The 14,542-nt window shown below is 36.8% G+C and overlaps 1 protein-coding gene across 1 annotated transcript in view; it reads left to right on the forward strand.

Moving 5' to 3' along the window:
* The window catches only part of LOC149800061 (tyrosine-protein kinase HTK16-like), a 124,739-nt gene that overhangs the window by 17,321 nt on the left and 92,876 nt on the right, over positions 1–14,542 (forward strand). Inside the window, exons 3-5 of the mRNA XM_089959614.1 lie at positions 5,720–5,863; positions 6,982–7,053; positions 14,116–14,231. Coding sequence (XP_089815740.1) covers positions 5,720–5,863; positions 6,982–7,053; positions 14,116–14,231 — 332 coding nt within the window. The remainder of the gene's footprint in view (positions 1–5,719; positions 5,864–6,981; positions 7,054–14,115; positions 14,232–14,542) is intronic.

Below are 14,542 nucleotides of genomic sequence, written 5' to 3' on the forward strand. Positions count from 1 at the left end.
TATGCTAATCTGGAAGAATGCAGTATGGTCAATTGGGTGGTGTATTTGCCTACTTTTAATTTCGATATAATGTACATAATAATGTCATAAATTAAGGGATTTAATCAGAATGGTCCGCTTTATGATAAAAATTGACAGAGGGTGCAGCTTATACTATATTTTCCATAAACTGATATCTGTACATTCTCTATTCTCTGGTATTTAGGCTGGTGCTACATATGAATGGTAACAACTCAAGTGTAATGTGGTTTTATTTATCTGAGTCTAAGATGGAAATGTTAGGGTGACATTCATAAAGGGAAATAACTCTTGATAAAGTTGTCACATGAACTCTTGAGTCTTGTAATTGATATGTTACTTATTTAAGGGGTTAATTGTTACATAACAAGAATGATCTTTTATTGGGTCATAGTTATTGAATAAGGTATATATGACTTTATTCCATTCATATTCAGTGTTAATTGTTGGATATATGATAGTAATTTAATTATTGTTCATAAGTTCTGTCCTTCTTATGTTGTATAATTTATATAAAAACGTTACTATGATTACTTGTAGTATTGTAGAATTAACAAGTAGTGACTCGATGGTGTTTATAATTATTACCATCTGCCTGGTGCCAATGTGTTTGTCGCATGATCCATGCCTTTTGCAAAATGTGTGGCCCTTGATGTTTTTCCTTTTTTATGTTTGGAGTAATTCTTAGGAGATTTCTCACACAAAGAAGTATACTCCATCTGTATTTTTGTCTCACTTTTAGCTATATTCTGTCTGAGATAAAGATTCTCACTATAAGCAAAATATATGTCCACACCATTTTGGTTGCCTGACCTATGTTCCATAATACGTTTAGTCAGATAATATTTACTTGACCTCATGTAGGCATTGTACAATTTTAATTATTCTGCATTTCATTCTTGTAGTTATTATACACATCTCTTGTGGCCTCAAGTTCACATTACACTTGACTGATTTTGCGTGCATGGAATATTGATTTCCTTCTAATGATTACATGTCTCAACTTGGTGGGCAGATCTATATACATGGAGACTAGATAATTTAAGTTGGCAAAGGATAACCATGCCACATGTATGAAATATATGGGGCATGATTTGAGTCCTACTTGTGACACCTACACATGATGAATGAAATCTATAGTGACCAGTTCGGCCTGACAGTGCATTCTTTTGTATCGGTTCAAGAGAAAACACATGATGAATGAAATCTATAATGATCAGTTAAGCCTGACAGAACATTTGGTTAAATGGGTTCGGGAGAAAACACATGATGAATTAAATCTATGATGACCAGTTAAGCCTGACAGAACATTTGGTTAAATGGGTTCAGGAGAAAACACATGATGAATTAAATCTGTAATGACCAGTTAGGCCTGACAGTACATTTGGTCTAATGGGTTGGGGAGAAAACACATGATGAAATCTATAATGACCAGTTAGGCCTGACAGTGCATTCGGGCTAATGGTAGGAGAGAAAACACATGATGAATGAAATCTATAATGACCAGTTAGGCCTGACAGTACATTCGGGCTAATGGTAGGAGAGAAAACACACCATCAAGAATGAGGATACCATTAGCCTTACTGCCAATAACACTTCAGTCAACAACTTTTTCAGTTCTGCCAGTTTTAATAAAGTCAACTGTGTCATCTTATCATGGGCATTTCACACATCTATCTCACTGTCCTTGCTTTCATGATTGGAACAGATTTTATCACCAATGCAGTGGTTGCAAAAGTTTATTGGCTATAATCAGTACCTCCTTGGACATGATCTAAACTGATGCATGGAGGGACCTCTTATGATGATCCTATTTCACATACCCCGTATTGGATTTCAATTAATGCATGAAGGGACCAGTTACTGTGATTCAGTTTCGTATACTCTATCAAGGTATCACAGCACTTGGTCCAAAGAGCCGATGGTCTGTGCTTATAACAGTGCCACTAGGAACCCAATTCAGTTCATTAGGACATTGGACTCGTATGGATCCATATTGGTTCTGTACTATGACAGGTCTTTGTAGTCCTGGTGACATTGATGACACACATAGCATTTGTATGGAGATTGATGTATACCCATAATGCCACACTACCCCGTTTATTATGCCTTTCATCTTGGCAGTGATGTACAAGTTCATGCATCCTTAAGTTCATTGTTCTATGAAGACCAGCTGCCATTCAGACATCTGCCAAAGTCTGACTGAGATGCCAACTTATGACACTGTTTTGATAGGAATCTTGGAAGCCCAGGTCTCAAAAGTTGTTCCTTTTTGCAGTAACAACTTCCACCTAATTTTAACAAAACTTTTACTTAGACTCATACACTAGTTTTCCATGCTGTCCTCTCATCTGCTGAAATGTTGCAGGGCTTGGAATGTCAAAATTGGAAGTCCTTGACACACAACTGCTGGTTTGAAATATTGTTGCAGTTGGATCTCTGGTCAGCTTGGTATCCATGGCTACAGCTTGGTATCCATGGCTATGTTTTGGTGATCTGATAACAGTATAGCCTTGTCCAGTGATAGTAAAAAGAGACAACAACTGGGGTAGTGATTCTGTGTCCTAGCCTAAACCTTTTTGTCAATAACTATAATGGCATTTGTGCTGGGGAGTGAACTTCTTGTATGGCTGTAACATAGGAGCTCATCATTCACCTAATATCATACTTCTTTGTGTGTGTGATTTGGATTTTTAACGTAGTTTAAAAAAAAAACATTCAGTCATATCGCAACAATGTCTGCAGTAATGCAGTTTATAGTGATGTCTAGCACTGGGGCATCATGCCACAAACATGTAGGACGATGTCCCACCTAGTCACATTATTTTGACACCAGGCTGACCAGTCCTAACACTAACCTTTTAATGCTAAGCACCTAGCGAGGCAGCTATTTGTACCATTTTTGCTGTATCCAGTCCTGGCCACTGGAGTGGTCATACCTGTGTATGTTATTCTTACATAATGCCATAGCTGTGTGTGTTATTCTTACCTAATGCCATAGCTGTATGTGTTATTCTTACATAATGCCATAGTTCTGTGTGTTATTCTTACATAGTGCCATAGCTGTGTGTGTTATTCTTACCTAATGCCATAGCTGTGTGTTATTCTTACCTAATGCCATTGCTGTGTGTGTTATTCTTACATAATGCCATAGCTGTGTGTGTTATTCTTACCTAATGCCATAGCTGTGTGCGTTATTCTTACCTAATGACATAGATGTGTGTGTTATTCTTACCTAATGCCATTGCTGTGTGTGTTATTCTTACATAATGCCATAGCTGTGTGTGTTATTCTTACCTAATGCCATTGCTGTGTGTGTTATTCTTACATAATGCCATAGCTGTGTGTGTTATTCTTACCTAATGCCATAGCTGTGTGTGTTATTCTTACTTAATGCCATAGCTGTGTGTGTTATTCTTACATATTGCCATTGTTGTGCCTGTCAGTATTTCACTCACTTTGGTATGAACTTTAAAATGCATGTAAACAGTGTATGCCTCCATTTATTACATGTTTGAATCGTCTTATTCGTTTCTGATATTCTCTCAAAAAATTGCATCTATTTTAGCCCCATTTGGGTCTCCACAGTTCAGCAGTAGATTTCACCATCATGGGTTGCTTGTTTATGAGACCACTGTAACAACTCACTTGTCCCAAAAGGGACTGAAGCTTTGTCCACTGGATCAAGAGTTCCCAGTTTTGGGATACTTGACATTCCTTAACAGCAAATGGGAGAGCCTCACAAGTTTAGGGATACTTGACATCCCTTAACAGCAAATGGGAGAATCTCGCAAATTTAGGGATACTTGACATCCCTTAACAGCAAATGGGAGAGCCTCACAAGTTTAAGGATACTTGACATCCCTTAACAGCAAATGGGAGAATCTCACAAATTTAGGGATACTTGACATCACTTAACAGCAGATGGGAGAATCTCACAAGTTTTGGGATACTTGACATCACTTAACAGCAAATGGGAGAATGATGGGTATTACCTTGCATATTCAGTCTCTTTGAATTACAATTTGCATGGATTCAACATGGTAGGCTGGAGTACCCACCTTCTGCCCTCGTTTCAGGAAGTGAGTGGAGTGTGGTCCCTTACAAGTATTTATCATTGACCAGTCTCCTGGAGACAAAGGCCACTGTCCATGGCAGGAGACACAGCCTGGAAAGAGCATTCTCATTCCTTCACCTTCATTGTCAGTGTTAGTTACATGAATGCCCATATCTCTGTCTTCTGGTTTGGGAATTTTTCAGATTGTGTCATCTTTAACAATCCATATCCACCACATGCTGGGCATATTCAGTGCCCTTGCATACTCGTTTTCACCCCTCTTATTCAGATGAATCTTCACCCACTGGGGTCAACCACTCAAGGGTTTATTAGAGACACTATGGAATGCAAACCTACCAACCTTTGTTTCTACAGTACCAGATCATAAGGCTCAGACAGTCAGTGCTCATGCCACAAACTGGAATGACCTAGTTGCCTATGTATTCCTTTCAGTCCTTCTGATCTTTGCAAAAAAATGGTCTTGCACCAAAGCATGGGAATTCAAATGCTGTCTGATCCATCTTGCTTCATTCAAGTGGGACAAGTCATGAAGAATGATCTATTTAGCTTGACTGGAATTCCAAAGAATATCATGCTTCTTCCTTGCCTGCTCAAACTGGAATTCCAAAGAATATCATGCTTCTTCCTTGCCTGCTCAATCAATCATGACTACATTATTCTCATCAAAACCAGGATCCTTCCATGCCTGCTCAGTCAGCTGTGACTTGCATGATTCACATCTAAACCTGTAACTGTTAAACCTGCACATCTGAATCTTATCAAACAATTCCTAATGGACAATCATTTCTCGGAACAAGTGGTGGCCAGAATCATGTGAAAAGGCCCACCACTCTATAAAGGGAAGTGTTTTCCCATGGGTTCCAGTGGGAATACCATCTCAACATTCACAGTTACATCTTAAACTGACAATGTGTGCATTTCCACTCCTAAAGATGGGATTTGGCACTAATCCCTCTTGCAAGGGGAGATAACTCTTGACTTTATTCCTACCTATGTGGGCAGACAACTTTGCATTTTTAATGCTTTAGTTAGTTTGTGAGTGCTGGTCATTTTTGTAAGATACTTTGATGAAGTACTGCAGAGGAAATACATTTTATGGCAAAACTTCATGTTGTTATAATAATTTTCTCATTCCACATTCACACCTGGCATGATTTTCTCAGTTTCTTTCTCGACAATAATACTGTGATTTAAAATATTTCATTTGATGGAAAAGGCTAAATTTGGACAATCTTACTCAAACTAGAGGCCACCTCTATCCTGTCTGTGGTCTATAGTAGGGTTGTCCAACCTATGGCCCTTGTGCCAGAATCCAGCATGCCCTATGTTTCTATCTGGCCTGCCAACCTTTTGTTTGAAATATGCAGATCTGCAGCTTCACTCAATTTCAGGTGATGATATTTTAGGTTGGTATTTCATTATGATCAAATACACCAAATCAGACATTAATTCAACTTTTGCAGTTGCTATTTTTGTCATCAGTTGAACTGGATAGTCATGGACACCATTTCTGCGCATAGATCTGCACATGTTTACATTTTTGTGACATCGTATGTATATATGTCTGTTGAACCATTTTTATATGCCACAGTTGATGGAATTTTCTACCTGTTTTACTTCCAGGGTTAGACTGCATGATACAAAAGTACATGGAGATGCCATTGGGGCTGCCATGTAAACTGACACAGTTCTGTAAGCAACATCCCCCGCCGCACATGGCCAGGAGGAGAGGGACAACAAACCTACTGCATAATGCTGTTCTGCAAAGTAAATTCCATATTTGTGTAGGCCTGTGTGTGTGCATGCATGTTTGTGTAGGCCTCAGTGTGTGTGCATGCATGTTTGTGTAGGCATCTGTGTGTGTGCATGCATGTTTGGTTTGCTATAGAATGTAAGGTGGTTGTCATCAAATGAAGGAATAAGAATTTAAAATAACATTCTTATAGAGCAAACGCTGTTGAAATTATATGTATGGATATTTTTGATGTATGATTTGTGTATTGAAGAATGAGAAAATTTTAAATTGTAACTTCCTATAGATTATACCATAGCACAGGGGACATCTGTTAATAAAGGACATGTTTTTTTCCCCCTTTATAGTCCTGTACAGGGAGACATGTTTCATTATAAATGGCACATTTCAGTTTTTCAAAAGACACCAAAAACAAAACATCCTCATCATATATGGCTTTCCTTCATGATTACATGGAGCCAAGAATCCATGATTTCATGCTGTTTGCCGGAGGGGGGGGGGCAATTCTAGTGCAGAAAAACAGATACTAGTCAGGTTTTAGAAATGAGTCATTGATACAAGAGATGAAGAATCAGCATAACACTATATATGTCTTAGAAAATTTGTTAAGGCTTTTGTTTATTTTCTTTCTCATACATTTTCTGAAACATTCTGTGGAGTTCATACATTCTATGATATGCTTATTCAGCTTTTTGACCTTGGAGTCAAGGTCACTTTGTACAGCAATGCCTTTATTATGGGTTGTTCATGCAGGCTCAGGCCCTTATGTTTTGTTAATGGATGTTTTCAAATTTAAGACAATCCATTATCTATTTCAACCTTAGCCAAGACTGTTAAGTGTTAGCAGTATGTATCCCTTGGACCATGCTTATCTATTGCCATGCCAATCCTCTGTTTTATCAGTATTGTTAGTACTTTGATTTTGCATAATTTCACATCAGATTTTCTTTCTACATGTTTTGACAGGCAAAGCAGCACTTATGTATTCTCCCGAGTCATGCATGTTGCAAGACTGTGAAAAGTTATTATGGATACTTATAGAAATCACATAAAGAACAATGAATTAAAACTGATTTTGCATTGTGCAACCTAAAGTTGAATATTGAATAATGAATTATAATTCGTATTTCAGATATACCAGAAAATGTGGAAAAAATTCTTAACAGCAAGTTCCACCCAGATATTGATGCAAAATCATCTTCAGGTATATTATGTCTGTATGTATGTTTGTTGTTTGTATGTATGTTTGTTGAATTTTATTGTTGTTGTTGTTGTTATGGGGTTTAGCGCCATTTTTCAGCACAAGATAGGCTATACATGGTGGCCAGTATTATTGGTGGAGGAAGAATCAGGGAAACCCCGGAAAGAACCACCAACCCATGAGAAGCTACCAGCAAGCTTTCTCACATATCCACATTGGCCCAGCCCGAGACTCGAGCCCATGCAGACATAGGTGAGATGGCAGTGATCCGTGACGGATAGCGCTTTAGACCACTTGGCCACTCGGGGCCCCTGTTGAATTTTAAGTTCTTCTTAAAGTGAAAATGGACTTCTGTGTCAGTGTATGTGTAAAGTCATCAGCTATAATTTTATATCCTACCCTTTGATGAAATTGTTTGTAATTTTCCCAGTATGTTATATAAAGCAGGACATTTTTATATTTGTTTTTAATTTAAGAATTTAAGCTAGAAAATTCTTATAATTTTTTTCAGCTCTATTAAGTAGAACCATTTGTAGACATGGTTAGTGTTCTTATGGCCTAGAAATACAGTGGTCCCCATTTTGGATAATGTGACTGCTGTTATGAAAAGATGGCCATATATAAATAAGGAATGGCCTTTCTTAAGGGAGACATGTTGTTGTTGTTGTAGGGTTTAAGGCCATTTTTCAGCACACGATAGGCTATACATGGCGGCCAGTATTAATGGTGGAGAAAGAACCCCGGAAAGAACCACCGACCCACCAGGAGCTGCTGGCAAGCTTTCTCACATACCCAAATTAGCTGAGTCTGAGACTCGAACCCACGCAGACAGAGGTGAGATGGCAGTGATCCATAACGGAGAGCGCTTTAGACCACTTGGCCACTTGGGGGCCCCTACGGGAGACATGATAGGACAGATATGTCTTTTGTTCTGTAAACCATCTGTCCATCCACAGTTGATTGTATTTTTATCTGGAGGTCTTATTCATGACATAGTTTGATCAAACTTGGAATATGAGCTTATGTCGTCAAGATCTTGGCTGAGTACAGTAATGAGCAAGATCCATGAATATTAATGAGTGATCTTGAATTTCATTGGTTGAGCTTGTTACCACTCTGGAGGCCATATTTCTAATTGGTGTTGATTATAACTTTTGCAATAAGAGATTATATCCTCCAGTTTTTGGATGATTTTGATAATAAGTGATATCAGCCCATATTAGGTGATCTTGCATTTGGTTGGCTATGTTTGTTCTCACTTTAAAAGCCCTATTTCTGGTCTAAGTTTGATCAAACTTGGAATGTAAGTTTATGGTATCAAGATCTCAGATGAGTTACTAATGAGTGAGATCCATGATATAATCGTGTATCTCATTGATTGAACTTGTTACCAATCTGGAGGCTGAATTTAGGTTTGATTTACTCAGAGCAACATTAATTTCAGGATAAATTACAGTATATTGAGGAGATCATCAAAAACATTATTCCACATGGTTTCCGTTTGGTTCACACATGTACCACTTTACACATTGTGTACTACGTGTTGAATTGGATACATTCTAGTTTTATTGTTTGATCCAACTTAGACAGGTTTTTTTAATACAAAATATCGACACTCTTTTTGAGATACCTTGTCAAACAATAGATAGATAAATAAGTAGATGTGACTGTGGTAGAAGTAAAATGAAAAAAAAAATCACAAGGGTTAAGCATTACTAACATGAATTTAATGCGTCTACGGATTTAAAATGATGTAAATTTGAACACACTGATACTTGTCTTTTGTGACATGCTTGACAAATAGAACTTCACATTTTGAAAATAAATCTGTTAATTTTTTGTGTTACTCCTTGATTTCTCTGCCACCGAGCAAATTCCTGCAGATTTCTCAACTGTATGATCTTTACATTTTGGGTCTACAGCCACCATATGGCAATAATAAAAGATTTGATTGCTTCCTGTGCAGAGGGAGGATATGGTGCAACATATGCATCTGCATAACTCTCAACACTGTTGATACTCATGTTGGAATCGTCTTCTGCTGCAAATTTGTTCGTTATAGAATTAATAATTTTTTCATCTGACATATTTGGCTGTGGGACAGTCATTCAAGAAAAACACCTGTCTCACGACCATTAGTCTGTATGAATTTCTCCCAAACGGCCTCTGCATTAATGACATTAATTTCACTGAAACCTTCAAAGTCACTATCATTGTCCCTGTCTCTGTTACTGTTTTGCTTTACGTCCAAGGCAGCTCCAAGACCCTTAATCCAGCACCCTCTATGATCTTAGGAGTGATTGCTTTCCAAGCCTGACCACCAATGAATACAACCTCTTTTAAATTCACACTTTTGAGAAAGGTTGTAACACCTACTCCACTGTCTAGCATTGACTGTATTAACAGCCAACAGTAATTCTGTTTAAAAGTACTGATAATTCCTTGATCCTATGGCTGGATTATAGATGTTGTATTTTTAGGGAGGTATTCCACCTGGATATTTCCATCACTTGTTACGAGTGAATCAGCATGGGGGTGGCCTGGGCAGTTATCGAATAAAAGTAGTGCTTTCTCCTCTAAGCCCCTGGATTGCTGGTGGTTTCTGATGGCTGGGACAAACAACTTGAAAAACCACTCCATTAATATGGTTGCAGTCATCCACGCGTTTCCACTGTTTCTGTATACATATGAAAGACTGTCCATGTTAATATGATGGAAAGAACGAGGGGACTTGTATTTGCCAATACATAATGGTTTCATCTTGTGTGTACCAGTTTTGTTAACACAAAACAAAAGTGTTAATCTCTCTTTGTTCAGCTTGAAGCTCTCATTTTTGTGTAGGTCATCTCTGGTAGCAAGTTTTGTCTGGCATCATTCTGTAGCAAAGAACAGCCTCATCACATTGTAAATTTGGTCTTCTATGTATTGTTCACAGATGATTATCTCTCTGTGCTGGTTTGGATAATTACTTGTGGCTTCCTGATTCGCTGAGCATATCTCTCCCAGCAACGAATTTTGTTTAATTCCATGTCGGCGCTGGAATCTCCAAAGCCATCATTTGTTTGCCCTAACATGAGATTCTTCATCAATAATTTTTGCCATTTTCTCTGCTTGGGCCTTGAGAATTGTTCCAGAGATGGAAACACCTTGTTCACATTGCTGTGTGAACCATGTGTACACAGCATTATCTAATTTGGTATCTTGTGCAGTCCAAGCTAGTTTTTGTTTGATCCCATCATCTGAATCGACATCATATAAGTAATCCCGAAGTTTCTGCTCATCATTAAGCCAAACTTGAAGTGTTGACTCAGCAATTTTTAGTTCATTGCAATCTTTGGCTCTTTCTTCACCATTATGAACCCTATCTATGATGCACAGCTTTTCAGTCAGTGAGTATGCTTTTCGCTTGATTCCTTTACTCTCCATGGTCACATTTACAAATGATTAAGACATATTACTGATTGATAATATATACTTTAATGATGCTAAGTACATACAAATGTGAAACCATTTTCAATTGGTCAAATAAAATGAATTTTGATAATGGTAGTGAACACAAGAACTTATGTTCAGAATTGCATGCCTTTGAATTTTTTCTTTGTACTTCCCTTGCTTGATTTGATACAAAAGACATATTCAAAGAGATAAAACAACACAGGTCTCTTTTAATTTATTTTTTTCATGCAACAAATACTTCCCCAAGTTGTTGATCAAAACAAAGCCGGCATGTAATTAGATTCTCACAGAAGTACTCACAGGTTTCGATATGACAGTCGATTGACTCTTTTCATGTTTTCATAGAACAGAATATGTAGCAATTATAATGTTTATACTGAAACAGAATTAAAGGATTAGAACGTGACTTTGACATAGCAAGACATTTAGTTGGTGTTTATTTCATTCTCTGTTGCCACCTGTTAGCATTTACCAGAAGTTTTCATTGATCTCTATTTCAGCAGACTGTTTATTTGCAGTGCATTGACAACTATTTATCATTAAAAAAAACTTACATAATGTATGAAATCTTATTTAGAACATGCAAATTTCACAATATGGATTCTATCTTTACGGGCATTAATCACCATTTTTGATGATAAAACAAGCAAAGTTTAATTTACCAATTCTTACCGTAATTTTTTTCATGTTCATCATATTTTAAAGATATTTAAAATATATTTTCTTTGGAAAAATATTAGGAGTCGCGCTGGACACCGCGTTATAAGCAGGATTGCGAGTTGATATCCGGACGCACGTTATCAAGAAAGTGGTGTAGTAGGTCCTTTTGCTGAACATGAATTGATCGCAATCAAGACTGGTAAATAAAAGCCTGATATATCAAACATTTTATTATTGAAAATGACAGTTTAAGTCTTGAATTGTAAAATCAGTATAATGATCAATATATGACGAAATATCAATTAGTTAATATGTTAGCAAAGTCTACTTGTGGCAACATTTTCATAAATAAATATCAATTAAATAAGTCTTGTGAAGGAGATGTATGTTTCAGTCATTTAATTTGGTTCAAATGCAGTCATGATATCCTCATGAATGTTATGTGTAATCTTGTATTCAAATGTGTAATGTAATATGCATTCCTGTATTAAAGTACGTGAAAGTGATATTCATCCTTGTATTCAAATGTGTAATGTAATATGCATTCCTGTATTAAAGTACGTAAAAGTGATATTCATCCTTGTATTCAAATGTGTAATGTAATATGCATTCCTGTATTAAAGTACGTAAAAGTGATATTCATCCTTGTATTCAAATGTGTAATGTAATATGCATTCCTGTATTAAAGTACGTGAAAGTGATATTCATCCTTGTATTCAAATGTGTAATGTAATATGCATTCCTGTATTAAAGTATGTGAAAGTGATAATCATCCTTGTATTCAAATATGTAATGTAATATGCATTCCTGTATTAAAGTACGTAAAAGTGATATTCATCCTTGTATTCAAAAGTTCTCTTGTTTTTAAATGTGTAATGTGGTATCCTAACTTGTATTCAGACGTGTAAAGTATCTGTCAGCTATCACTCTGATGCCTACAAGTGTTTCCATGACAACATAATAAGGTGCTGACTGTGTTTCTATCTCCGACATACAGAAGTGCTTGTTGCATTGTTTGAATCAGATAAAAGCAGACCTGTGTTTTTAATTATATTGTTAATTAGTCTTTAGAATCAAATCAAGTAAAGGGGTTGAATACAAAAATGTTAAAAGGACACCTGCATAAGAGTTAGTAGTTGCAGTATCAAGCCAGGAAAGCAAACAAATGATCACATTCTTCCCATACCAGGCCATTTGTTCTTCGCTACAAAACGTGGTTGCATAATTTAAACTGAAAAATCCAGTTGATACAAGCAGATTGTCTTGAAAGACAACTCATCAAGAGTCCTGCTCCCAGCTTTCAGGTGCTACTTGAAATACATGGAAGAGTTCTGTGGTGCCTGACAGTGCTTCTTGCTTCTGGTAAGACCAGTAAGCAGCAGAAATCCACAAACCTTGGTGGCTTGGCTTAAGTAGTTGGTCTACTCAGCAGGCTCATGGATTTCTCAAAACATGATATGCCTCATGAAAATTTACAGACAATCTCTGTGAGTCTTGCTATCAGATGCTGTGTTTCAGTTGGAGACATCCCTGAAGCAGTTGGTTCACATATACAGTCAACCATGTTTTGCTTCTATCCCTGTGATCGATCATCACAGGGAAGGGTGCAGATGTTATGTGGCTGTTGGTTTTGCTTCTTTTTGTTAGAAGAGTATTTTCCTTCCCTTAAGGACTCCAGTCACCAGACATATCTCCTTCAAAGGGTAACCCTGGTAATGACTCATGCATTTCTTCCTCCCATTACCTATTCTCCTAAGAGTAATGTGATTGTGTGATGCGTTTGACAGATAGTAAATCTTTTTTGTAAATTATGTTTCTCTGAGAATACATTACCAAATCACATTACAACAGATTCCTCCCAGCAAAATCCAAGCATCCTAGTCCATGTTTTGCTTGACGTGCTTAAATTGAAGAAGAAATAGTATACAGGCAGCCACCTAGTGGTGACAAGGGTAGGTTATTATAGTATTTTCCGATAGATGTTATTTTCATAGTATAATACACAGATGGAAAAGTCAACATAGTTTATTCTTTCATAAGGACTGGATTTTAGAGGTTAATCCTAGCATTAATGTGATCTGGTAAGTATTCTCAAATAGACATAATTTGCGATCAAAATTTGCTTTTCTTTTTTAAAGATATGCATTTTTGCAAATTATTTATTATTTTTGATAGAGAGAGACACGAGCTCATGTCGTTCCATTATCTACTTTTATGATATGTATCAAGGGAATACATATTTAAAATACAATTCAGTTGAACCTTTCAACTCTGAATGTACATTTTTGAAAAACGTGCTTTTTTGTTTTATTTTATGTAAGCCTTGGATTAGACAAACTGCATCTTGTGGGATAAGGTTAGGTAACATTAGAGTATGCTAGACTAACAATCCAACTGTACGGGCTGCCATTGAGTGGTAAAGGGGGGGCAAATGCTAACAGTCAAGAGATATAGCTCTCGTGGGAGATGCTTGCTAATTTGGTTTTATGTTTAGAAGTGTTTGCTGTCAGAGATGCGTAAACAGAGGAAAAGTGAGCCTAGATACGCAGTCAGTTTGGACTGCCTTTCATTTAATTTTTTACCTTTTGCATGGGTGTACTGACTAAATATATATTTTCTGAAGGCTGTTTAGTTTTTCATCTATGAGGAGAAAGGTTAAAAGAATTATAAAAGCATAGTGCTATTGAAACTCAGTTTCAGAATATGTCCATTTTATTCAAAATTGTTCATTTCACTAACATTACATTAAGCTATCCATACCTTCTACAGCACAGGTTTGACAGTATTGCTGACTGTAATTTAAAAATAATTCACAAAAGCCTAGGGTCAACATTATTTTTTCAGCATTTTGGAATATCTTAGCTTAGTTGATACCATTCCAGGTGACAATGTTAGACAAGTTAATTTTTTTTAGAGGTGTTATACACAGTATTGTTTCATGATTTGTAGGATCCACTGCTCTCCATTTGGCTTGTGAATATGGAATGGAGGAGATCGCCACGATTCTGATCAAGCATGAAGCTAATGTGTCCATACTTGACCATCACCTTAGAACTCCTATACATGTAAGTCTGTATGTCTACAGTCATTAATGCTCATGTGTCCATACTTGACCATCACCTTAGAACTCTTATTCCTGTAAGTGTATAGGTCTACAATCAGTAATGCTCATGTGTCCATACTCGACCATCACCTTAGAACTCCAATTCATGTAAGTGTATATGTCTACAGTCATTAATGCTCATGTGTCCATAATCAACCATCACCTTAGAACTCTTATACATGTAAGTGTATAGGTCTACAATCAATAATGCTCATGTGTCCATACTTGACCATCACCTTAGAACTCCAATTCATGTAAATGTATAGGTCTACA

The sequence above is a fragment of the Sinohyriopsis cumingii genome, chromosome 5 (genome assembly GCF_028554795.1).
Source record: "Sinohyriopsis cumingii isolate HCF-2022 chromosome 5, ASM2855479v2, whole genome shotgun sequence".
NCBI classification, from domain to species: Eukaryota; Metazoa; Mollusca; class Bivalvia; order Unionida; family Unionidae; genus Sinohyriopsis; species Sinohyriopsis cumingii.